Consider the following 25,022-nt stretch of genomic DNA (forward strand, 5'->3'; position numbering starts at 1 on the left):
TTCAAGATGCAAACACAGGTACATCTAATAGGCACCTGCTAAAGAATCTGCCTGCAATGTGGGAGACCCAGGTTTGATCCCTAGGTCAGGAAGATCCCCTGGAGAAGAGAAAGGCAACCCACTCCACTATTCTTGCCTGGGAAATCCCATGGACAGAGGAGCCTGGTGGGCTACAGTCCATGGGATCACAAGAGTCAGACTGAGCGACTAACCCTTTCACACTTTCACCTTTGACCCAGCCTGCCAGGGCTCCCCAACCTCTCCCACAGCCATTCAGCTCCCTCACCCTGGCCCATCGGGGAGGCAGCTCTCCTGGCTCCCTCTCACCCAACTCTGCCGCTCCCCTTAGCAGTCTCCTCTTGGCCTTACCATCCAATGTCTTCAGCCTATGTTTTTCCTTAACTCTAGCCCTGTGTGTCCAGCTGCCAACTATAGTTCTCCTGGCCCAAATCTCAGAGAAAACTAACCCTCAAGATGTCCAAATCCAAATGCTTGATTTCCCCCCATTCTCTCAATGCAGTCATTGCCATCAAAGTGTACCCAGCGGTTCATGCCAGAAAGCCTGGGGTGGTCCTGAACTTTCCCATCTCTCTCCCCATTCAAGCCCTTTTAATTCCAGTTCCTAAATATCTGCCAAATCCATCTGCTGCTCTCTATTCCCAGAATGCAACAGACTGGTCCAAGCCTCCAGCACGTCCCACTGGGAGGCCTGGTGTCCACCCTTGCCAGCTCCCACCTCACTTAAATCCAGAGCGGCCAGAGAGGACCAAAGCCACAGGTCTGATGTGTCCATCCTTTACAATCTGGCTCCAGGAGGGCCCTCCCACCCTGGAGTTCTTATTGTGCTGGGGATGTTCCGGGTTCTTCCATGACTCGGACTCTCTGCACGGGACAGTTTCTCTGGAAATGCTCCCGCCCCCCTCTCCCCCTGGTACACTCCTTTCTTTTGGAGACCAGCTCAGAGGTGACTTCCACGGTGATGCGTCTCCACACCCCTATTATTATACCCAGTCCAAGTATCCTGTATCTCTGGGTGGTCCAGCACCACTTTCCCTAATCCTACACTCGGGTGATGCTCTGGGGCTTTCTCCCCATCTAGCCTGTACGCTCCATGAGGACAGAGCTGGTGTGGATGCTCTTTGGGACTGTCTCCTCCATGCCTGGCACATGCTTGGGAGCATTCTTGCTGAAAAAGCCAGTGAGAGGAGATGCTGGACCTGAGGGTCTATGCCCAGCTGGGGGCAGGGGTGGGGGGCACCTACCTCACGAGCTCCTCATTGTAGAGGGACAGTGGGGACTCCCGGCCAAGAATGTACACCTGGCCCTTGAAGACGGACACCTGCACTTTCCCTTCCACGCGCTCCTGGGACTTGGCAATGCAGTGGCGGACAAATTCACACTCGGGGCTGTGCCAGAAACCTGTGGGGAGGAAGAAACAAGGGTGCTAGTGAGGCCCGCTGCGTTGTCTGCCCCAGGCCAGGATGTAGAGGGAACTGGGATCCACGTGGGGCACCCCCAACCTTGCCCCGTCATGGCAGACCTGAGCCTGGGAGGGAGGCGGTCCTGAATCTATGTTGTTCAATGTGGAGTCCCGGCTCAATGTGCACTTGTAAATGACCACACCGAGGAGCAAGCCCACCCGCCCGGTCCTGTGACCTTGTAGGGTTCTCCCCCCATCCCTGCTAGGATGCAGTCACCTCTTAAGGGTCAGGAGGAGGGGAATCTAACCTACTGCTTCATGCCACAGATATTCAGGGGGCTCCACAGGTCAGGTACTGGGGAGACAGTGGTGAAGGGGCCCCCATCTTTTGCCCACAGGGGGCTCAGTCGTATCAGGGCAGCAGACCTCAAGTAGGACTCAGATATATGTCACCAAGTGATGGGGGTGCCCAGCTGGGTGGTGGGTTTGTGGTCAGCAAGACCAGGCGTGTGGGGCCTTCACCTCTCTGTGCCTGCTCCCCCATCTGCTAAGCGGGAGTGACCCTACCTTCCTGCACCCCCAGGACTAGCAGGCTTACTTTGTGTAGAGGCTGTGGGCTCGGGACTGCTGTGAACACTGGGCCAAGAGCCAGGCAGAGCCCCACCCCTCAGAATGGGCAGACCCCTTACCCATGCCCCCTGCACTGGAAGCTTGGAGTCTTAACCACTGGACCACTAAGGAAGTTCTTGGACTAGCTCTTTGAATCCTCCCAAAGAGTCCTGGGACAAAAATTTCTCTTAGCCTCTCTCTTTTCTGTGCGAGGGAGTTAGGATCACGTCCCTAACGTGAATTTGAGACTTTTCCCCGATCACAGAGGCTGTAGCGGTGGGGGCCTGACCTCAGTGGGCCGGAGCTCTAACAACTCTGCCTTGTATGACTGTCTTGCAGCTTTGCCGTCTGCATCTAAAACACCCCTGAAGTGCCTGAGAAATGCATTGCACCCCACCCCTCCTGCCCCGAACCCCTCAGGCCAGGGAGGGCTGTGTGTTCAGTCCCGTCTCTGCCGAGGGCAGGGGGGCCATGATCGGGGTTGGGGGAGGGACAGGGCGAGGGGTAGGATTTCTCTGAAACAGAGCTGGAAAGGTGAGCCCACCTGGGCAGCTGTGGGGCCAGATGGTGTGCGATCTCCTGCCCTGATAAAGGGTCAGGTCAGCCCTAGGTCTGTGGCTATTGTTGGAGACTCAGGCCTCCGGGGGCACCTGCGGAGGCTCTCCGTGGGAATGGGGAGCAGGCCCTCCCTGTGATGGGCCCGGGGGCTCGCAGACGTTGGGGAGGGCCGGGCAGGGAGAGAAGGAGTCAGGTCCCCGCTCTCCGATGCCCACCTCCGCTCCACCTTGACAGCCCACGTGGTCCCTGTGCCTCAGTTTGCTCCTTTGCACAGTCAGGCGCTACTAACCACGCCCCAGGGGCTGTGTGGACTCAGCGAGCACTTCTGCTTTTGAGATCTGAATGTGGCCTCTGCCGGTCCTCACTGTATCCAGGGCGACAGACACCCCGAGAGGGAGAGAACCTTTCCAGTGCACACAGTGAGATCCGGAGTGCTCCTGCCTCTAGCCCGGACTCCCGTGGTGGGGGACTCTGAGGGCCACACACCCCTCCCCACCCCGTGCCCCAGGGGCTTGGCCATCTTTTTAAGTCAGGGTAATTAGCCCCTTAGGTTCACAGGTTGGAAGAGAGGTGGCGATGTAGCCAGAGAAGCGGGCAGAGAACCCAGTAGGAGCTCCTGGGCTTTTATCTTCCAGTAGGAGCTTTTATCTCCCAGTAGGAGCTTTTACTCCCAGTAGGAGCTTTCATAACCTAGTAGGAGCTCCTGGGCTTTTTGTCTCCCCTGCTGCCTCCACAGGGGCCTTGCGCTCAGGTTTCTTTTCCTAGCAGAACCAACCCGGGGTGGGGGGACAGTGAGCCCTGAGCACTGCCCTGGGGAGACCCTGAGTGTCCCAGGCTGGGGGTGCATGGTGGGTGGGGCTGAGCCAAACTCTGTATTAATTAGGATGACAACCCTCTATGTATTGTACCCATTTTACTGTTGAAGAAACTGAGGTGAGGGGAGAGGTGAGCTACACCCCCTAAATGAGAGGGGCCCTGAAGCTGGGGTCCTGCCAGGATGACCCTGCGGGGTGACACCCATGTCTGCTCCTTGAGGGAGGGTGTCTGTGCAGACCTCACACAGGCACATTAGGAAATTCGAGAATGGCATGAGAGGAGGGAGAGACAGTGGGCACAGAAGCCAGGGCAGCCGGGAGTGGGCCCGAGACAGAAGGGCTTTCTTGGGCCTCAGTCTTCCCAGACCCCGAGACCACAAGCGGCTCTGAGGAAGCCAAGGAATGATAGATCTGCAGGGAGAGCTAGACAGAACAAGAAGGGATCTGGCCCAGTGCCCTTTGTCTTACAGGAGGGGAAACTGAGGCTGAGGGAGGAGACAGACCTACTCAAGATCCACCCAGACCTACCCAGCCAGAGGCAAAGCCCTGTTCTCCTGTGTTCACACTCGGAGACCAGGTCAGGCACTCTTCTAGAGGCTTTGCAAATATCTATGTAATGCATATGTGCTAAGTCACTTCAGTCGTGTCCGACTCTTTGCAACCCTATGGACTGTAGTCCACCAGGTTTCCCTGTCCATGGGATTCTCCAGGCAAGAATATTGGAGTGGGTTGCCATTTCCTTCTCTAGGGGATCTTCCCAACCCAGGGATCAAACCTGTGTCTCTTGTATCTTTGGCATCGGCAGGCGGGTTCTTTATCACTCATGCTACCTGGGAAGCCCATATCTATGTATTGAGTCCTCACTGTAAGACAGGCAGCCTTATCTCCACTCTTCAGATGAAGAAACTGAGGCACAGGGGGCTTAAGGAACATGCTGAAACTAAACCCCACTCTAACATTTATGCATCCCTAACATGAGAAATCCTATCACACAGCCCCTTGGAGCTGTTGAGGGAACAGGCTGCTATCAGAGGCTGACCTTGACATCTATGGGGGCCTGGACATCAGAGGCACCTGGCTGAACAACTACCTGGGAGGGGCCTCCACTCTGAGGTTTCATTTCCTTTGAAACCTAATCACTGTAACCTTTGGGGATTTAGGGGGCTCAGAGGGTGACAGCAAGGACTCAACACAGGCAGCCCAGGGGAGAGACACCAGCCCCTCAGCTGGGGGCCAACCTGTGCCCCAGACACTCAGGGTGGGCCTGTACAGGCCAGTGCCCCTCGATCACCCCTCGCAAATGGCTTTAGCCCACCTTCCCATCCCCCAGTATCTACTGAAGTGCCCAAGAACTTGGCCTCTGAAGCCAGCTTGTCCTGGGCTCCAAGCCACGGCTCAGCAGCTCTGAAACCTTGGACAAGCATCTTCATCTCACCTCTGTGCAGCTAAGATTAGGTAATACCCGGCTCAGGGCCGGGCAGCAAGAGGCAGCAGCCGACCTAGCATGGGGAGCCTGGCAGCCTGGTCCCCGCTCGGCCTCCATAGATGCCCCAGGAGCAGCCTCGGCCAGGTGCTGTCCCCCATCATAGCCTACCATGGCTTAATGATTCTCCCGCTTTGTAACCCAAATCCACCTTTCAGTGTGGAAACCCCACTGAGCACGAGAGTCCGCAGGAGACAATGGTATTTAAACACCTGTCTGTACCTGGGAAGAAGGGGGCCCTGGGGTTTCAAAGCTGCTGGGAACAATGGGAGGGAAAAATAATGCCAGCCAATAACTACCACATCGCCCTGAAACCCTGAGATGAGTTATAGCTATTTCAAGGTTTCAGAGGAAGCAAAACCTCCAGGTAGGGGACCAGTGGAAGAGGTGAAACTTATACACCACGCAGTTACTATGAATATTAACTTTCCTGGGGTCCCTCTGACATCCAGGCTCCCAGAGAACAGCAGGTCATCCTCCGGACAGCTGAGAGGGGCTGTTATGATGTGATTTCTCAAATTAGGGAGATGTGAATGTTATAGAATAGGGTCAATCCTTTCTGGGAAGGGCCAGATAGTAAATATTTTAGGCTCTACAGGCCATGTAGCTCCTCTAGTTATTACTCAGCTATGCCAGAGCAGTTCCAAAGTGGCCACAGACAACAACATGGACACAAATGAGCAAGGTGGAGCCAAAAAAACTGTTGTTGTTTAGTTGCGAAGTCATGTCTGACTCTTTTGTGATCCCACAGATCGTAGCCTGCCAGGCTTTTCTGTCCATGGGATTTTCAAGGCAAGAATATTGGAATTGGTGGGCCATTTCCTTCTCCAAAAAACTATTTATGGATGCTTAAATTTGAATTTTCTATGATTTTACTATTACATGAAATAGCTATTACTTAAAAAAAACTTCTCCAACCATTGAAAAATGTAAAAACTAGTCTTAGCTCATGGGCTGAACAAAAACAGGCAACAGGTTGGATTTCATCACTCCTAGCATAATGGCTGGGATGGATCTGGAGTCAGGAGGCCTAATCAGATGGCACGTGAGGCATGGAAACTCAGTCTCCTCACCTGTGAGATGGGTACTTTCACAGGACCTGGTGGCTTGGGATCTGGCCCATGTAGTGCTCAGGCCCTGTTCTTGGCCAAGGTAGGCTTTCTCTTGCTTGAGGCAGTTCATAGAGTGGCTCTGGGTTCTGCCTGGAGACAGGCTGACCTGAGGTCCAGCCCAGCTTGGCCACTTCCAGTTGGGTAATTCTCTATAAGCTCCGTTTGCCTGGAGCCTCAGTTTCTGGCCGCAGCTCTCTTAGGAACTTGGGGGAGGGAGGCCCCCAGGGATGGTTCGTGTCCCCACACGGTGCCAGGTACCCGGCACATGCTGGATGAAACTTGGCAGGATGCTGCCCCGGCCCCTCCTGCGGTCCCATGGGTTGCAGGCAGCAGAGCAGCAGGACACCCCGGGGAACTGGCGCGCTTCCCTCAAGACTGCGTGAACACGGCAGGTCCCACCGTCCCCTCCGCGCTCCGTGTCCCCTGCCTTCTCTCCAGCCCCTTCAACCTGCAGCTTCCAGGCTCTCACGCAGGTGGCAGTGGGTGAGTTGGGACCGGGGGAGGAGGGTGCCCCTGGGTCAGGGAGGGGAGGGAGCCAGCTGCAGTGTCTACGCACCCGTGTAGACCAGCTCGGCGAATTTCAAGCCCAGGCCTTGCTTGATTTTGCGTACTTCCCGGTCCATGGTGAAGGCCTCGATGTCTAAATGAGCGTGGTAAAGGATCGTCCCCGCTGGGGTCTCGTAGATACCTAGCCATTTTTCCAGGCAGGGGGAAGAGAAGAAAAAAAAAGAGAGAAACGCATGAAACCCAAACTGTCAGCCAATGACAAAAAAAAAATAATAATAATGACTCGTCTGACAGGAGACAAGCCGGTCGGACCCATTCACTCCCAGCTTGCTGCAAAATGCATCTGCCATTATGTTCACGCTGGGGCCACGACAGTCCACTCTGCGGCTTGCGGAGAAAATGTCTAGATGCCCCCCTTTGCAGAGGCCCTCAGACGCTGGAAAATGACAGGGTTTCAGAGCCGCTCCCCCCTCCTCCCCAACTCATGCCCACCGGCCCGCAGCTGAAAACCTGTAATTAAACCGATTCTGCTGGAGCCCAGGGCCCTGAACGTCCCTTCCTGCCTTCCCCCAGGGAGCCAGGGGAGGGAACGGCTGTTCACACACATGCACACGCGTGGACATGTGTGCACACACATGCCAGTTTTGGCTGGCGGCTCCCCTGCAGCCTTGTCTCTGCAGAGAAATCCTCACCACCTTGGTCAACTTAGGGCTGACCCCACTGTACTGATGGGGAAGCTGAGCCCAGGATGGGGAGGGACGTAGCTGAAGTGAAGCTGGGAACGGGATCTGGGCCCCCAAGTCCCTGAGTGGTGCTGTCTGCTGCCCTGTGGACCAGCAGGTGATGAGGCCAGACCCAGAAGGTCATGGGGAGATGGTCTTGATCAGTGCCCTCCCCATCATCTCTGGCCCAAATCTTCCATTTGCTAAACAACCTGCTTGGACCACGCTGTCTCCAAGTGACAAGGGGGCACCTGGCCCTGGGCTGAGTGTGGCCCTGGGAGGGAGATCTGATGAGCGCGTGCCATCCTAGGTTTGGGGACACTCAGGCACCAAGAGGCAGGATTGGCCCAGGCAATCCTGGCAGTATAGCCCCATGAGTCAAGTTTGGGTGAGCACCTTGGATAAACCTGCCTTGTGTCTGCTGTCCTGATGGGACGCTCATAACCCTCCCCCATGAACCCCACCCCCAAAAGTCCCTTTCTTCCCACCAAATAATGTTATGATGTTAAAGGGGCAGATTTTTGGTTTTCCTCAAAATTTACGTGGTTATCTTTCCGCAGAAGGGATTCATACACCCAAGTTCATGGCAGCATTATGCATAAGAGCCAAAAGGTGGAAGCAATCAAAATGCCCAACAACAGATGGATGGATAAACAGAAAGAGATATTTCCATAGTGAAATATTCAGCCTTAAAAGGAAGTCCTGATACATGCGAGGACAGGATGCGCAGTGAAATCAACCAGAGATAAATCACCAAGAGACAAATTCTGTGTCATCTTGCTTACGCGAGGTTCCTAAAGGAGTCCAGTTCATAGAAACCAAGTAGAATGCTGGGTACCAGGGGCTAGGGAGGAGGAGAGGGGAGTTGGTGTTTAATGGAGCTTTGCTTTAGAAAGATGAAAGAGTTCTGGAGATGCAGGCTAGTGCTTACACAACGTGAATGTTGTATTTAATGCCACTAAACAGTACACTCAAAACAGTTTAAATGACAAGCTTTATGTTTTGCATTTGTTGTTGTTCAGTTGCTAAGTCACATCCAATTCTTTGCGAAACCATGGACTGCAGCACACCGGACTTCCCTTGGAAGTCTCTTGGACATCTCTTGGAGTTTGCTCAAATTCATGTTCATTGAGTCAGTGATGCTATCTAACCATCTCAACCTCTGCGCCCCCCTTCTTTTGCCTTCAGTCTTTCCCAGCATCAGGATTTTTTCCAACGCTTTGTATTTTACCACAATTTTAAAATGCTTAAAAAAAAAAAAAACAAAAAACAAAACCCAAACCAAAAAGGAGATTGTTTAAACTCTGAAGTCCATAGGGGACATGAACAAGGTTGTGTCTGATATAAGTAGCCAGAAATTTTCTCCTCTGAGAACTTCTCTAGTCTTTAATCTTTAAGTCTGGGAATCCACAGAAATGTCAGGATCCTTAAGGATGGCCTGTATTTTCCTAACTCAGCTGCAAACCCAGCATTCAAACAGCCTCAGGCGGAAGCTCAACATATACAAAGATGAGGTCTAGCTGTGGGGAGCAGAGGTCCCCCTGCAAACCCTGGACTCCACAAGCAGTCCTTAAAAATCCTGATTTGGCCTAGCACACCCAGTTCACAGATGGGGAGCCTGAGACCTGCCTCTGAATTTTCCATCTCTGCTCTTGGTTGCCTCTTAGGCCTTTTGCAAAGTGATCCAGTGCTCACCAAGCATGAAGGGGACACCCAAGTCTGAGGTGCTGTGGCCAAGGAAGAGTGTTCCTAAGACTCTGAGGTGCTCCAGAGTGGAAAAGAGCCTCTCTATGGGGAAGCAAGTCTCTTATCTGCAAACCCCCTGCATCCGGGGGTTTGGGGACATGCACGTCAGAAAGGCAAGGCACTGCTAGGACACACCGGTCCTGTTTCACTCATGTGGCCGCAGTTCTTGGGCCACTTCTGCTGTCCTGAATCAGTTGTGGGGGTAAATGCCTCCCCGATAGGAAAACACCACCATCCCCCAGTTCCCGCAGCAGGCCCAAGCCCTCAACTCCCTGGGGAGTGCCTCGGGCCCCCAACACCCCTCATCATGACTCTCATAAACACTGTTCAAACCAGCTCTGCCATCCAGGTTCGCAAACTGCCTCAGAGACACAAGCCCGCAGGAGCTTAGTAGGGCTGACAGCGTGGGAGGCAGATGGGTGGCTGAGAAAATGACAGCGTGAGACGGGGCACAGGGACACAGAAAACCCGTGAAACACAGACAAGAACTCAGCACAGGCTTTGGGGCTGGCTCCTTCTGGGGACAGTTGTTCAGTCGCTCAGTCGTGTCTTGGCAACCCCATAGACTGCAGCACGCCAGGCTTCCCTGTCCTTCACCATCGCCCGGAGTTTGCTCAAACTCATGTCCACTGATTCGGGGACAGTAGGGTAGCTTCCAATGACCCCAGGCCACTGAGAAAGGCCTGATGTTTACAGCAGTCTGTTTACAATGCTAGAGGTGTGCAGAGCTTTTGGAAACATCTGCCTCCAAAAATAAAATGACAGAAATAACCACAAGGTAAAAGGGGCAAGCTTTCAATTATTCTAGAAACTTTATCACCAAAAGCCACCAAGAGCAAGACAATAGCAAAGCCTTATTTGTCTTCTCATTCTAGCAACTCAATATATATTTACTATATACGGGGCTTCCCAGGTGTCTCAGGGGTAAAGAATCTGCCTGACAATGCAGGAGACCTAAGAGATACAGGTTCGGTCCCTGGGTAGGGCTGATCCCCTGGAGGAGGAAATGGCAACCCACGCCAGCATCGTTGCCTGGGAAATCCCATGGCCAGAGGAGCCTGGTGGGCTATAGTCTGTGGCGTCCCAAAGAGTCAGACACGAGTGAGGACTCAGCACTACATACTAGGAACTCAGTATTTACTGGACTAGAAACGGGCCTTCTAATTCTTCCTAATTATTACTTTTGCCACATTTTGGAAAAACCCGGAAACTTTCAAACCTGCCTGGAAAAGGAGACGGTGGCAAGTGTCGACTGCTTTTTTGACTAAGTCCCACCGAGACCCGCCTGAAGGTGAGCACCCAGACAATGTCCCCGGTGCCTATGTGGTTTCTTTTCTGGAACACTGTAGCCAGCTCCCTAGCATCACCTCCCCACAGTCCAGAGACGAAACAGGACCAGTCGCTGGCAGAGTGAGAGGACATCCATGCTTTCCATCAAGGAAGAGCTGTGACTTGTCCTAGCCCTCCACCCCCGTTGTTGTTATTTAGTCGCTCATTCGTGTCCGACTCTTTGTGATGCTGTGGACTGTAGCCCGCCAGGCTCCTCTGTCCATGGGATTCTCCAGGCAAGAATACTGGAGTGGGTTGCCATTTCCTTCTCCAGGGGGGTCTTCCCAGCCCAGGGATTGAACCCGCATCTCCTTCATTGGCAGGCAAGTTCTTTGCCACTGAGTCACCCGAGAAGCCCCTGTCCCTCACCACCACCCCCAAACTGCCCCATCATCGCTGTCCCCAGGAACAGAGCAGAGAGTGTCTGGTGGACAGTCCCCCATTCCGGAGCCCTCAGAATCAGCCACAGGACCTCCAAGGGCGCTGCGGGGAGTCGTAGGCAAGAAGAGAATCCTCGGCCGTGAAGCACACCAGCACGATTAATATTCCCGTTCCTTGCCTTAGAAGGTGTTAAAGTTAATTGTGACTGATCAAAAAGCTTGTTTTCAGGTTGCTTGCTGTCGTGTGTGTGTGTGTGTGTGTGTGTGTGTGTGTGTGTGTATTAAAGCTTTCCCTCTCCTCTCCACAAGGATGGGGGTACAGATGATTTCTGTGTATTTCTTCTGGAAAAAAAAAAATCACTTAAAAAAAAAACCCAGTGACAGAATCCTGATGCTTAAAGACTATGGATTTGGGGCTTTTGACAGTCGGCATACAAACCACTGCGCAAAAAGGAGGAAATGACAGCTGAGTCTCGGTGTCGCTGGGGAAGAGACAACAGACATCTTCCGAGTGACACGCACAGCGGATTCAAGTGTCTATTTTCATCTCCCCGTGTTTACAGGAAAAAGACAGAGGTGTCAGCGGTTCTCTGCGGAGCGGCTTCAATCACACCATAATTACTGCCGGGGAGCGGGTGGGGGAGAAGGGCGAGGAGCTGGGGGGCGGCTGGGGTGGGGGGAGAGTGGACCGAGGAGGAAGAGGTGGGAACCAAAGCAGCTGCGGCCGCTTAAATTTTTCTCATCCGTTTTCCCAAGGCTGCCAGGTTAGCCCAGAAATTGAGCAATTTGGCAGAATTGAGTGTGATCGGCCAACTCGGCCGGGGGGTGGGGGTGCAGATGTGGAGGTTAAGGCACCTGGACCACCGCCTCTGGTCCTTTGGGTAAGCAGTATCCAGAGGAAGGGATTCAGAAAGGCCGGGAGAGGCAAGCTGGGCTGGAGCCCAAGAGCTCCCCGTTTAGGTCCCATGGCCAAGGAGAGAGGAGTTGCCATGGTGATGGAGAGGCAAGTCCTGGTGGGTTGCTAGCCTTCCTCTATGCTCCCAGTGCTCCACGGGCCCCACCCTGGGAATCAGGGTGGGCCTCTGACGCTGGCTACTCTGGGCTTCTGGGAACGCGAACACCTTTGCCTCACAGGTCTCCCTCCAATCTGGAATGTTCCATCTGAGCGGAGACTCTGGGAGGTCTGGAGAGGCGGGAGACAACTCTTAAGACTTTCTTCGCCAGAAAGTGATGGCGTAAGGAGAAAGTGAGAGAGGAGGGGAGGATGTGAGAGAGATGGGAAGGATGGGAGAGTGATGGGAAGGAGGGAGGAAGATGGAAGAGCATGGAAGGGAGGAGTGGAGGGGAGAACAGAAGGCAGGTGAAGAGGAGAGGGCGGAGGGAGTCACAGAGGGAAGCGGCAGAGGTGAGACCCGTGGGGCAGGGCTGTGGGGAGAGGAACCAGCCGGGGAGAGGGTGAGGGAAGGACCAGCGCCAGCTCCTTCTCAGCTTCCCTCCTGCCTGCCTCGCCCCCCTTCTCCTCCCCACTGATTTCATTTACTTCACTTAATTAGCCCCCCTCCAGAGTTAAAAAGATAATGTGATAATGACGATGTGAACAGCCACAATACAGTGAAAGCTACTCCATCTGCGGCTTCCCCAGCCCCTGGCCCACTGACCCCATGGCCCCAAGTGCCGCAGACCTGGCCACGCCAGACCCGGGACATTAGCACTGCCAGCTTCCTACCCCCCCCCCCCCCCCCCACCCCGGCAAAAAAAAAAAAAAAAAAAAAATAGCCCTTAACCAACTTCAACTCTAAGCTTTGTAAAATCAATACAAATGACATTTCCCCCTTGTACACCAACGTTCGAACAATAGCACCCTCCTGCTCTGCCCTCCATATAATTGACAATTAACAGCTTTTCCCCTGACCGTAGACCTAATAAAAATCTTGTGGACGAATCCACGACGTCTTCCTTTATTGCCCCTCTTTCTTTCTCACAGTGACTTATTGGGAGTGGAGAAATAAAAAACAAGACCTTCCCCTAAAATTATGAAGCTACTTTCTTTTCTCACTCCCCAAGTCAGAAAATAGGCAAGGTATAGCTTGCCGAGAGAGAAGGTGAGATACCCTAGTGTGCCCACCTTTGCTGGTGGGAGTTGCAGAGACAGAAAGCGATTTGCCTGAGGACACACAGCAAGCAACTCTCAGGCTAAATCCTATGCTTTTAGGGAAAGCCCCCCAGAGGTTCACACGCAGTACCTGGGCAGCGTGAGGGCTCTGCCCCAGGAATCTTCCTCAGGTGGACGGTAAGAAGCCAAGGCAGTTGGAACTGAGTGCCAACCTCATGGCTCCAGTCTTCAAAGGTGATGACACCCCCAGTTCTGGGGAACAGGTAGGAAGCCTACCTCCAGGCATGGCACCCACTATAGGTCAACACAGAGGTGTTCGATCCGCACAGCAACCCATTTCACAGATGAAGCCTCTCTGAAGAGGCTACGTTGCTTTCCGAAGAGTCATGGAGCCAAGGCAGGCAGTCAAGTCTGGTACCCAAGCCTGGCCCCTGACACCAGCCCTTCAATGCGCCTCTGCCAGGTATCCAGGAGGCCGGCCAGCCTCACACCTAACCCATCACCCACTGGCCACTTAGGCTGCTCCTACCGCTCATAGTGGAAGGCTCCCACTCCATTCTATTCCACCATCTTCTACCATGAAGTCTATTTTCCTGCCACCTCTTTCAGGACGTCTTCCCAGAATAGTCCAGTCCACTTGGGGGCCATTTCACAGAGTGATCTCAGGCTATCTATCCATTGTCGGCACTGTTGATCTGCAACCCACAGCCAGTGATGCCTGCCTTGGACAGAGATGGGACATGATCATGGTGCAGATTGGACAGTTCCCAGAGGGCAAAGGCCGCCTTTGCCCTTTCAGCATCCCTGTGGGACTGCTGCATTTAAGAAGCTCTTCCACTGGGCCAGTTCCTACTCATATACATGGGCTGGAACCCGGATCTGCCCCACTGCAGAGTTCAAGCTGTCAGCCCTCCAGCCCATGCCTCTCTGGGACTCAACATTAGTCCTGATCCTACCACCAACGTGCCTGTGATTTGGAGCCTTGGTTTCCCTGCCTGTAAAGCGAGGGTGCTAGGCTCTGGCTCACTGAGGTCCCTCCGGGGTCTGCCTCAGATAATCTGCATTGTGCTGCCTCCCAAGGGCAAAGTGAGACAAAGGGACATTTAATCAGATGTTAATATAGGTAAGACACAAAGGTAAGTGAGGGTACAAGGGAGCAGCTAATTAGTAATATTGTTCTCCACAAGGTCTTCTCGAGACTTTCAATTAGGTTGTTTTTCACAGTAATAGTCTTGTCGAGGAGGAAAAAAAACACACACGAGGCAAAGCCACTTTCCTTCCTTCTTCCCATTTTGAGATAAATTCAAACAGGTCAGAGCCAGAATGATCCAACTCCTGTCCCAACGCCTGCCACATTGCACCTGGGGAAACTGAGCTACCAAGTCCAAGGTCATCAGGCAGGAGCAGTGAACCTGAACTCCGCGTGGGAGCCCTGGCATCCTGCCTCGAGGACCAGCGCCCTAACCTGAAATCTGCCGTCAGTTCTCTTTGGATTTTAGAGTCTTAGTGAAAACATCCCGAGACACAAAGGGCCATGACCTTGGCCTGGTTTTCTTTGGTTGTTTCATCTTTTTAACTTGACCTTAGCAAAGCGAGCTGAACACTTGCTCACACAAGGACCTTAATCCCACCACCGGTATTCCTAACGGCTGGCTTGCCCCTCCCTCGTGGAAGTCAGAAGCACACAGCATTGCTTCATCACGGGGGACATGAGATCTCGAATGGGATGGGGGTTGGGTACAGTCGAGACGACCCGGTGAGGGACCGAGAGGGAACCACGGGCTCTGCGTCTGCTTGGGGACCAGCCTCACCTCCTTCCAGGCCCAGCCAGAGGTGGATATGGGCTGGGCAGCCACTCAGCACCAAGGCAGAGCCCCACCCCAGCATCATGCAAAAAGTCCAGCCCTAAAGAAAATCAACTCCGAATATACATTGGAAGGACTGATGCTGAAGCTGAAACTCTAGTTCTTTGGCCACCTGATGTGAAGAGTCTACCCATTGGAAAAGACCCTGAAGCTGGGAAAGATTGGAGGCAGGAGAAGAAGGCGGCGACAGAGGATGAGATAGTTGGATGGCATGATCAACTCAATGGACATGAGTTTGAGCACGCTCTGGGAGATGGTGAAGGACAGATAAACCTGGTGTGCTGCAGTCCATGGGGTTGCAGAGTCAGACACGACTGAGCGACTGGACAACGACCATGTCATGAGACAGGCCCTCGGGCTCTGGCTAGCTCATAGCGCCCACTCCTGGAGAGATTCCCACCCTGCCAGGCCTGCTGGCCTCCTCAATGTCACCTTAATGACCACGAAATCGGCCCTATGTGGTCTGCCTCTAAGTCTGGCTGACCTGCCGCCCGGGGCATTGGAGTGCCTGACCTCCGGGCCCTGGGCCCGCCTCCTTTCTCCTCTGTGCCTCTCCCTGCTCCAGGGACAGCTCTTCTTCTGATGCCATCAGAAGGCAGTGGTCAAGGGTCCCTCATCTCCACTTCACAGAAGGGAAACTGTCTGGCAGGGTGAAAGGACTTGCCCGAAGTCAGCCTGGGAGTAGCAATGCTGGAACATGATGGGGGTGGGGGGGGGGTGTGTGTGTGTCAGGGGCCTCTGGGAGCCGAGCCATGCCCCCAAGGGTGGCGAGCAGACTTACCCCGGGACTTCATCCCAATGAAGCGGTTTTCCACGATGTCAATGCGGCCCACGCCGTGTTTGCCACTGTGGGAAGAACCATCTGGTCACTGGGGGCCACGTGCAGGGCATCAGGATTCAAGACTCAGAGGACATCTGAGCGGTGAACTTGTCCAAACACCCATTGTACAGGTGGGGCAACTGAGGCCCAAGGAGGGAAGGGATTGCCTGGGACACACAGTGAGTTCAGTGTGTGAACTTCCGTTACCTCCACCTGGGCCTGGCGTGGTACCCAGCCCTCTCCACTGCTCAGCTGTCCTTCTAGCCTGGCCTCACACCCAGCTGAGACCTGGGGAGGCTTGACTGAACCATCCCCAGGGGCAGAAGATGCTGTGGGGTTGTTCCCGTCTAAGGCCCAGGGCCACCGGGACTCTCGTACAGAACCAAAGGGCCCTACGCCTATGGGGCTGGTGCCAGGGCTGACTGCAGGACACGGGCCTGTCCTCTTTGGCCTCTAAAGCTTGGGCCGGGGCCATCAGCCTCAGCAGTCCGGGCAGGCTGGCCTGTGGTTCCCAGGAAGCACTCACGCGACTTCATTCAGGTACAAGAAAAGCTCCAAGGCCGTGCTGTGGGTGGTGCCATCCCCGACGTTGGTCACCTTCACGGGGACCCCTAGGGCGGGAGGAGAGGGCAGGGGGCCCATGGTCGGAGCTCAGCGGAGGAGTCTGGCTGCCATCCCGCCCTCCCTCTCCGCCCGCAACGCCTTAAATGGATGTGACAGATATGGACTCCAAATGACTCCTTGAGAAGCCCAGTGCAGGTTGAGGCCTGCTGGGGAGAGAGAAGGGGCGAGAAAGCCCCCCAGAATGAAAGGAAAAATGCAATAAAAACGCTCTCCCCCACCCTTCCCATTCTCTCTGCCCCTTTTGCATTTAGGGGCTGTGAAATTGGAACCAGGCCCTGAACTAATTGAATTTCACGCTCCGCCATTGTCTTATGAGGGAGGACCTTCTGTCCCACCAGTTACCGGGGGGGCCCGCCTGGCCGAGGTGCGGCTGAACTCACACACACACACACACACACACACACACACGGCCCCTGCCACGTCTGTCAGGAGGACCCCCATGCCCCGACCCTGCACCCCAGATCGGGGCAAGAAGATGCCTGTTCCAGCCGGCGAGGTGTTGGAGGCGCCCGTGAATTCCAAGAAGTTGGGTCTGGGGCGGCAGGAGGAAGGTGACCGCTCGGGAGGGAAGTCAAGGGGGGTGGCGGGAGGGGGGGGGCAGTGGGTGGGTTTGGGGTTGACTTTGAATAGCAAGGGGCACTTTCTCGAGCGGTGTGAAATGAGCAATAAATGTATTAGCGGCCTAACAAGAGAGCTGTAACAGTGACAAAGAAAAGCTGTTCAAAGTTGGCGGCTAATCTCCCACCCATCTGCCCAGCTCATTACCATGGAGCCAGCGATCGGATGCCAATCAGGCCTCAATAGCGGCTTTCGAGTCTTTATTAGCCGGGCGCCGCTTGGAGGGGCTTCGCTCAGGGGCTGTCAGCCTGGCCATTCTTAACCCCCATTTCCAGGGGTTTTATAACTTGGTTGTAAATTGCTATTAAATGTAAGTCTGCCCAATAATGAACCTTAAGCCCCTCTGCCCACCGCCCCCCCACCCCCCCGCCTCTCCCCTCTCTCTTTCTCTCCCTCCGGGTCCTATTGTCGTCCTTGCGGGGCCTTGGATGAGGCCTGCCCCCAGAGACGAGCAGACATTGTTGCTGCCGCCGCCAGAGAAAGCCTCTTAGCCTTTAAAATAGTTAATAATTAGATTAAAACTTCAAATAAATTAACTAGAGAGTGAATGGGGAGTCGTCGGGGAGGGTTCCTCCGTCTACTTTTTTTTTTTCCTAGACAGTCCCCAAATCATTAAAATGGATCATGTTTCTTCTCAGGCTCAGCCCTCGGGGCTGGCCTATCTGTTCCTGGAGGAAAAGGGGGCCAGAGCTGATGTCCAGCATGCAGGACCCTCTGCGGCCTCCGGCTCACCTCCCAGCCTCACCACTCTCCCCTGCTCCAGGGGACCTGCGGGGGGAGGGGGGTGGGGTGTGGCCTGGGTCACAGAGGGTGGGCATAAGATGGACTCAGTGCTCCAGCTGTCCTTAAGGGGCTTAGACTTTAAGGGCCTTTTGGTCCCCAGGGGGCATGACACTCAAGTGTCTGAACTGATGGCAGAGGTGGGATCAAAGCCATGAAAACGCCCACTGGCACAGCCAGCCTCTTGAGAAAGACCAGGAGGAGGCCGATGATTAGAGCACCACCATGCTCAGCACCTAGGAGCATCATTTCTGTGGCCCTTTTTATAGGCGAATGGAATGAGCCCGAGACCTAAGGTCACACTAGCAGCGGGGAGCTGGGATCTGTCTCCGAGTCCCTCTTCTCTGTCTCCTTCCCTGCCTGTAGCTGGAAGGACCAGCCTCCCTGCCTGGAGTTGGGATGCCTTCACGCCCCCTTCTTGGCTCCTCCAGCTCCTGCCCAGCGCCACCTCCTCCTGGAAGTCTCTCCGACTTCTGCAGCCTCCTGGAAAAGTTCTTTCCTTGGACATCCTGAGCCCTCGCCCTGAAGCGGGTCCTGCTCCTTCCATTACCCAGCATGTCTTGCCTTCCCCTCTGTCTTCCAAGGCAAGGTGGGGGTAAGGGGCCTGATGCCAGGCTCAAGGCTGGGCACTCGGGCCAGACCAGCAAATGCGTCATGTTGGTTGCAGAGAAGATGAAGAGGAAATCAGAACACAAGCAAGTGTGGCAGCAGCTTTGAGCCCAGGGTGAGGAGTTAGGGAGATGCACCAGGCAGCTAATTTAGGAGCAGCTGTGGGGTCAGAGGGGCCCCCAAGGTTGGCTCTCCTACTGGGTGAGCACCGCCTTGGTGACCACTCCTGCACCAGACACACCCCATCCAGATCTCACTCTGTACCGTGAAAACACGAGGTAGTGGGTGCTCTTTTATCCACAGTTTACAGATGAGGAAACTGAGGCCCAGGATAGTGGAGTGACTTCCCCAGAATGCTCTCTCCAGACCTGGTGTCAACCGACCAGGGGAAAGCCGCTGGGGTGCCTTCCTCCAAAATCTGGAGGCTTCCACGGATCATGCCATCCGGGGAGGGGGTATCTGGGAACATTTGAAGACCCCCATCTGAACCCTGGCTTCCAGGAAACACACGAGGAATGCAGAGAGCTCATACCCAGGGGGCTCCCAGGCAAGGAGGGGCAGGGAGCCAGGGCCCCAAAAGTCCACCCTTTGGAGTCCTGGTGGGCACCTACCTTTCTTAAACTCGATCTCAAGGGTGTCCGGGCTGTTGGGGGCTTTGGCCGGGTCCTGGGTCTTTGTGTAGAGGCCTGGAGGCGCTTGGTTCTGACAAGACAGAAAGAGGTTGGAGGATGGTGTGTCCGAGCCGAGCTGGGCCAGGTCAGTCTCCTGCAGCCCCCTCCAGAGCCAGGGTCCTGCTGGCACTGCGGTCTGCTGGCCAGTCCAGCCAGCGGGCCGGCCTCCCAGCCCCCCTACCTGGAGCCAGCCTCACTTGCCAGGGGCCTGGGAAACAAAGGGCTCGAGAAATCAGACAATTTTTCCCCTCAACTTGATCTCATCTTTTTCTTCGACGCCCCCACAGCTGGAGGTGGAATAGCAGGAGGAGCCAGTCAGGCAGGAAAAGCGTGACTTTGGGGGAGTGAGGCGCGAGGTGGGCTTCCCGGGAGCGGGCGTGGGCACACCCGCGCGCTCTCTCTCTCTCCGGCACCGGGAATTGGGGTTTATTCTGCACTGACCGCAAAGCTAATGACTGCGCCTGACCCCAGCAGGTGCTCCGGCGAGGAGAGCCGTCCCTGGGGTCCCCGAGGTTAATACACACAGGGAGAAAAGAGAAGAGCGAAGCAAAAACCCATTTGAAAACACATCAACCTCTATGTATATTTTTTCTTGGGCGTGTTGGAAATTGGGCCTCTTTCTCGACTCGATGCGGTGGTGGAGGGGTGGCTGGCTGCCTGGAAATCCCCAGGTCCCTTCCCTCCACCCCCCACCCCTGCAGGCTGCGGCTTGGACCCTTGCCACGATGAGGCCAGGGGGGCTCTTGGGCCTGACTGCTCAAGTCCGTCCCGTGGGCATCCCGGGGCCCAGCTGTTGTCCACCTGCTGACGTCCTAGGAAGTGCAGTCCCTTCAACCCCTGGCTGACAAAACCCTGCAAGCATTCCCGTGTCACTGCGCATCTGCAGTTTCCTTTGAGTTTTCTGCAGCCCTGGTTGGTGAGGTCAAGTACTGTCCCCCCACCTATGGAAGAAGAACTAGAGGCGGATGGGGACTGTCGATGCTGTGACGTAGGCTGTGTGGGGGTGGCAGAGGCCACATGGCCCAGGGCAGGAAACCCATGAGGCCTTGAACAGGGATGTGATAGATTTCAGACTGGTGGAAAACACCCCAAAGCTGGGAGTCGAGATGTCAGGCTGTGGAGCATGGGACAAGTTGCTTCACCTCTTTGAGCCTCAGTTTTCTCATCTGTAAAATGGGTGGGGAGGGGGAATGATACCTCCTTTTGATGGTCTTGGGCTTCCCTGTCTTGGGCTCAGACAGTAAAGAATCTGCCTGCAGTGCGGGAGACCCGGGTTTGATCCCTCAACTGGGAAGATCCTCTGGAGGAGGGAATGGCTACCCATTCTAGTAATCTTGCCTGGAGAACCCCACAGAGGGAGGAGCCTGGCAGGCTACCAGACACAACTGAGTAACTAACACTTTCTTTTGACTGCCTTATGATTTAAATACATAGTTTCTATATTTCTTACTGGACATGAAAGTCATCCAAGAAGGTGCCAACGAGAGCCCCACAGGTGACAGGATGGCTGGAACAGCCTCCTGGTGACACCTGCCTCGGAGAAGAGCTGCTCAGGAGAAGGGGGGCCGCCAGGACCCCTGAGGTCGCTCCCTGCGGTCACCTTGCTTGTTGACTCTATGTCAGGATGACCAACCATCCTGGTTCCAGGCTCAGAGACCCTCCCCACCCCTGCCCAGTCCTGGGCAAACAGGGACAGTAATCCTTCTAGCTTTACTCCTGGGCTCAGATGGGACGGGAATAAAGCCCTTGCGCCTTCAAAGCGCCTTCGAGGCCAGCTGCCATCCCTTCCCCTGTTTCCCCTTAGGGGGCAGGAACAGGGACCCAGAATGGACCTCCAAGACAGACCTAAGGAGGGGCGGGGGGCCTCCTTGAGGACCTCCAGCCTGATGGCTCCATGGACCAGGTGGAAAAACCAAGGCCAAAGAAGCCGCTTGTCCACATCACACTGCCCCGCCCCACGGGTGTGGGAGTCAGACCGAGGACTCTAGACACCTGTCCAGTGCTTTTTCCCACCCCTCCATGCCGTTTCCAAGCTGCTTTGTTGAGAAACAGCACAAGGGATATGGTCAGAGACATGCCCGGCTCCCCAGGCCTTAACCAACCACCACCTTTCCTGGGACCAGGGCTATCCTCGGCCAAAAGGCGAAGTGAGCCAGGGCTTGGGGCCTTTGGGTGACCAACAGGACTCCCCACCTCCTCCCCTATCTCCCTGGGGCTCCTCGCTGACTGTCCAGCCCGGGTTGAACTCCGAGTTGCCTGCCAGAGTTGAAACGCCTGCCACTTCATCCAAACTCGCCTGCTTCCCACCTCCACCCTCACTGGGCCTTCAGACTCCGACCTGGGGCTTGTCACTTTCTCCTGCTGCACTTAAGCGGAGCCACGAACACAGAGAGAATGGAACGGGATGAGAGAGGAGGTGGGAAGACCAGGCGGTCCGGCATCCCTGCTCTCTCTGCAGTGGGAAGCGGGACACCCTGACAGCACCGATTAAATAAAATAACTAAATAGAAATAAAGTGACATTTGCTTTGCATTCCGAGGTGGTGGCTCACGCCTGCCTTCTTTTTACTCTGCCTTCCTAAAAGCCCAGTTCAAATGACAAATAGTTTGTTGCTGAGTATCAATACCACCTATTTATCCATCCCAGCGGGAGGGCTCACTTCCAATGTCATCTTGGGTTGGGGCTGGGGGTGTTGGGGGAGGGAAGAGAGTGAAGAAAAAAAAAAGGAGAGAGAGTTGGTGGGGAGGGAGGGGGGATGGGGAGAGGGCGAAAGAAAGCATGAAACAGGGCTGAGAAGGAGAAATTGGAAGCAAATGGCCCATGAAGTAAACCATGATGTAGAGGCATGATCGATGCGGCAAATGGTTTATTCATCCATCAGATATGGCGGGCCGGAGACTGAATGAACTCTTTCACTGTGGGCCGTATGAAGTTAAAGCAAGTAAATTTCTATCTTTCTTCGCATTAGCTGCCTCATTGCCCTTCAATCAGCCCTCATGGAGGCAGAAAATGGCTCCACCATCTGCCTTCAAACCCTCCCCTCGGCAGGTCTCAGGCTTTTTTTGGAGCGGGGGTTGGGGAGGGAGGGGGGCAGCGGTTCCCTGAGCTGGGTCTCCCCAGCTCCTCCAGAGGGGGCCAGGGCTGTCCAGGGTGCAGAGTTCCTCCACTGTGGGGGGCAGCACCCACCTGGGCCCCTAGGACCTGCTGGTGGCAAGGGGCTGCCCTGGCCCCCACCTGCAGCAGGGTGGCCTGGGAAAGCGGAGCCGGAGTGGCCAGCCCCTGGGTCCCTCGGCCTGGCCCCGCACTTCTCAGCGGGAGTGTGGTCTCCCCCCTCCCCCTGGGGAGGGCAGAGCAGAGCATCCACTCCTGAGAGAACCTCATCTCCTTCCTTCCCCCAAATATCTTAGCTGGCCAGAGGAGGGAAAGTGGGACCCCTGGTCCCACGGCTGAGGCCGTGGGCCCTGTGCCAGGACAGGCCAAGGGCTTTCACACCCCAGGAGGCAGGTGTTACGATGTCCAGCTGTTTACATAAGAAGCCAGAGGCTCAGAGAGGTTGGGTAGCTTGCCCAAGGTTGCACAGCATAGAAGCAAAGCCAGGATTCAGACCCAGGTCTCTGGGAACCACGCACTCACCTTCCCACTTGACTAGGGGGTAGAATCCTGAAAAATACACTGGCTAGCACCTCCTTGTCCATGCATTGCCCTCATTAGAAAGGAGGCCTGTGAGGGGCGGGGACCTGCACCCCGGCAGCTAGGTGAGTCATCACAGGCTGCTAGAGGAGCCGCTGGGCTCCGCTCAGCCTCCCCAGCCCCCTGGGCGCTGACTGACTGGCTAATTAGGGGTGGCTGGCCTGAATGTCGTGGGGTCAGCCAAGCATGAACTAGAAAAGCCCGTGACCAGCAGGCAGCGGTCCCGTGGGGCCATCAGCCCCCAGGGGACGAGGGTGTGGGCTCTGCTGAGTGACACCGCCGGGCTGAGGGCAGAGCGGGTGGGGAGGGGAGGTGTGTGGGCCATCGGGGAGCCAGAGGCTGCCGGGAGGCGGGGGCGGGGGGGGGTTCATTCCTCTGGGCCTCAGTTTCCTCCCCCAGGACACGAGGAGGCTCAGAGCCGAGAACGCGGACCCCAGGCTTGGCTGCAGAAACAGCCCCTGGTATAGGTTAGATTATTGCCAACACCGACCCAGAGGGCCCAGTCCCCGTGGGGAGCTCTCCCCAGGACCAGGCTCACTCCACCCTTGCCCAAACCATCCTTTCCAGCTGGCCTTCCTAGATCCTGTGCCCCCCGGACCCCCCCGCCCTGGCCCAGCTGCACAAGGGCCCCTGCCCGCCCTCCCAGCACACTTTCCCCCTAACATCAGACAAGCAGCCCACCCCACCCCCAAATCAGCCAGGGAATGGAGACAGTCCCTGGGGGGACAAAAGAGAATTTTTTTTCTTTCTTCTTAGGATAGATTTCATCCTGCCTCCCCCATCTCCCACGGTGGGCAGGGGGAGACACAAAGGAACCCCTCCTCCCCCCAAAAAAGAGAGAAAAACCTAAACTTCAAACATGGCCCCGAGATCCAGCGTGAGCCAGCCGGGGAGGCTGGGGACCTGGGACCAAGGCGGGCGGGCTGGCTGGTGCGGAGCCCAGGCCCAGACAAATGGGTCCTGAGGCTGCGATCTGTGCCACCTCCCCCGGTGGCAGCAGCCGAGGCGGCCCAAGAGCTGGTGGGCACAGACTGGGCCCTCCCACAAGTGTCTCATCTGCCTAATTGCTTCTTTATTGTCTCACAATCGCCCTCTCCGTTCCCTGAAATATTTCCTTCCCCTATTCATCGTGGCAGCAATTAAGAAAAAAAAGAGTGCCGGGGAGGGGGGAGGATCTGAAAAACACAGTGTGGAGTGGGCAGGCGACAGGGGGCCCGGTGGGGAGGGTCGGGGAACACAGGCAGGGCTCAGCCCCAGCCCCCATGCCCGGCCCCCCGTGAAATTTCAAATTAGGCTACAAACACGCCAGACCGCGTCGGCAACGGAGCAGCCACCACCTAAAGACAGCCGGCTCGGGGGGACGGGGGATTACCTTGGGATTCTCCAGGATTCCAGCCTCGTAGCTGCAGGGGAGAAGGAAGACAGAGGGGGGGAGTCAGTGTGGGAGGAGCAGAGGGACATACCAACAAGAGGTGGTCTGCCCTCCCGAGGCCTCCGGGCTCCGTGAGACCAGGCAGGTGATGTCTTACCTAATGTGCATCAGGTTCTCGTCCATGCTCCACGGGTTCTTGGGGGTGACTGGGACGGGGATTCCGTGTTGCTGCAGGTAAGAGGTTCAGACAGCACAGGTAAGACAGTGTTGGCATGAGGCAGCTTGAAGGCCACGAGCATCAGGCCTGCTTGCCTCGGTTTCCTTTCAAAGTCAAAGACACTCCCAAACTCTGGCTCCCAGGCCAACAAGACCCTGGACCCGCTCCCCGCCCAGTCTCCTTCTCCCGACCCCAGGGTGGCCTGGGGAGTAATGGCCCCATTTCTGAACACACCCAGCAGAGACTCTAAGACCCAGTGTCTGAAATGCTGTGGAGTGGATGCTAACTTTGGAGGTTTCTTCCAGAAGATTGAGTCCACACTTCAGGTGCTGAGGGTCTCCCAGCACCATCTGCGGACCCCCATCCTACGAGCTGGGAGATGGAATGGACCCACCTTTCATTGTGGATCTCAACCAAGGCATGTGCACCCTCGGGGGTGCTTAACGCTCACCCAAGGAAGCAAGAGGCGCCCACGAGAGCCTCTGGTTCAGGTCACTTGTTCCCAGGTTGTGGCCGGGCACTTTCTGGGCCCACGTCTCCCCTGCTGCCTATGGTCACCACATACATCACCCTGCAGCCCTGAAGAGGAGTAATCCCCCATCTGATTACTCTTTGCTTCCCAAATGATCCAATTCTTTGTTTAGGGGGAGACCCCACGGAAACCCTGGGCCTGAAAGGCTGTGGGTGACATGTTGAAGGTCTTTTGTATGAGGACATATTTGCTCCCTGAGCTGTCCCTTGCCACCCAGGCTGACCCTGGTTGGATCTAGCACAGTATACCATCCTGCTCACTTCTCCCGGGTTTATTGGATACAGAAAACAGCTAAGCAGCCTGGCCCAGCCCCTATAAATCAGCAAGACTTCCGCTCTGCCTCCCAGGCCCCCCTTTTCAGCACTTCGCCCAGGTGGGTCCCACCAGTCTCCACCAGCAGTACCCCATCTTTCCGGACAGCTCTCTGCCT

At 55.5% G+C, this 25,022-nt stretch overlaps 1 protein-coding gene across 1 annotated transcript in view; it reads right to left on the bottom strand.

Moving 5' to 3' along the window:
• Positions 1-25,022, bottom strand: part of ASS1 (argininosuccinate synthase 1) — a 51,943-nt gene that overhangs the window by 4,469 nt on the left and 22,452 nt on the right. The window contains exons 7-13 of the mRNA XM_043916991.1: positions 24,001-24,071; positions 23,844-23,874; positions 18,722-18,812; positions 16,006-16,090; positions 15,441-15,505; positions 6,554-6,685; positions 1,263-1,419 (exon numbers count right to left, since the gene is read on the bottom strand). Of these exons, the coding sequence (XP_043772926.1) occupies positions 1,263-1,419; positions 6,554-6,685; positions 15,441-15,505; positions 16,006-16,090; positions 18,722-18,812; positions 23,844-23,874; positions 24,001-24,071 (632 nt within the window). The remainder of the gene's footprint in view (positions 1-1,262; positions 1,420-6,553; positions 6,686-15,440; positions 15,506-16,005; positions 16,091-18,721; positions 18,813-23,843; positions 23,875-24,000; positions 24,072-25,022) is intronic.

The sequence above is a fragment of the Cervus elaphus genome, chromosome 11, assembly GCF_910594005.1.
Source record: "Cervus elaphus chromosome 11, mCerEla1.1, whole genome shotgun sequence".
Lineage (NCBI taxonomy): Eukaryota > Metazoa > Chordata > Mammalia > Artiodactyla > Cervidae > Cervus > Cervus elaphus.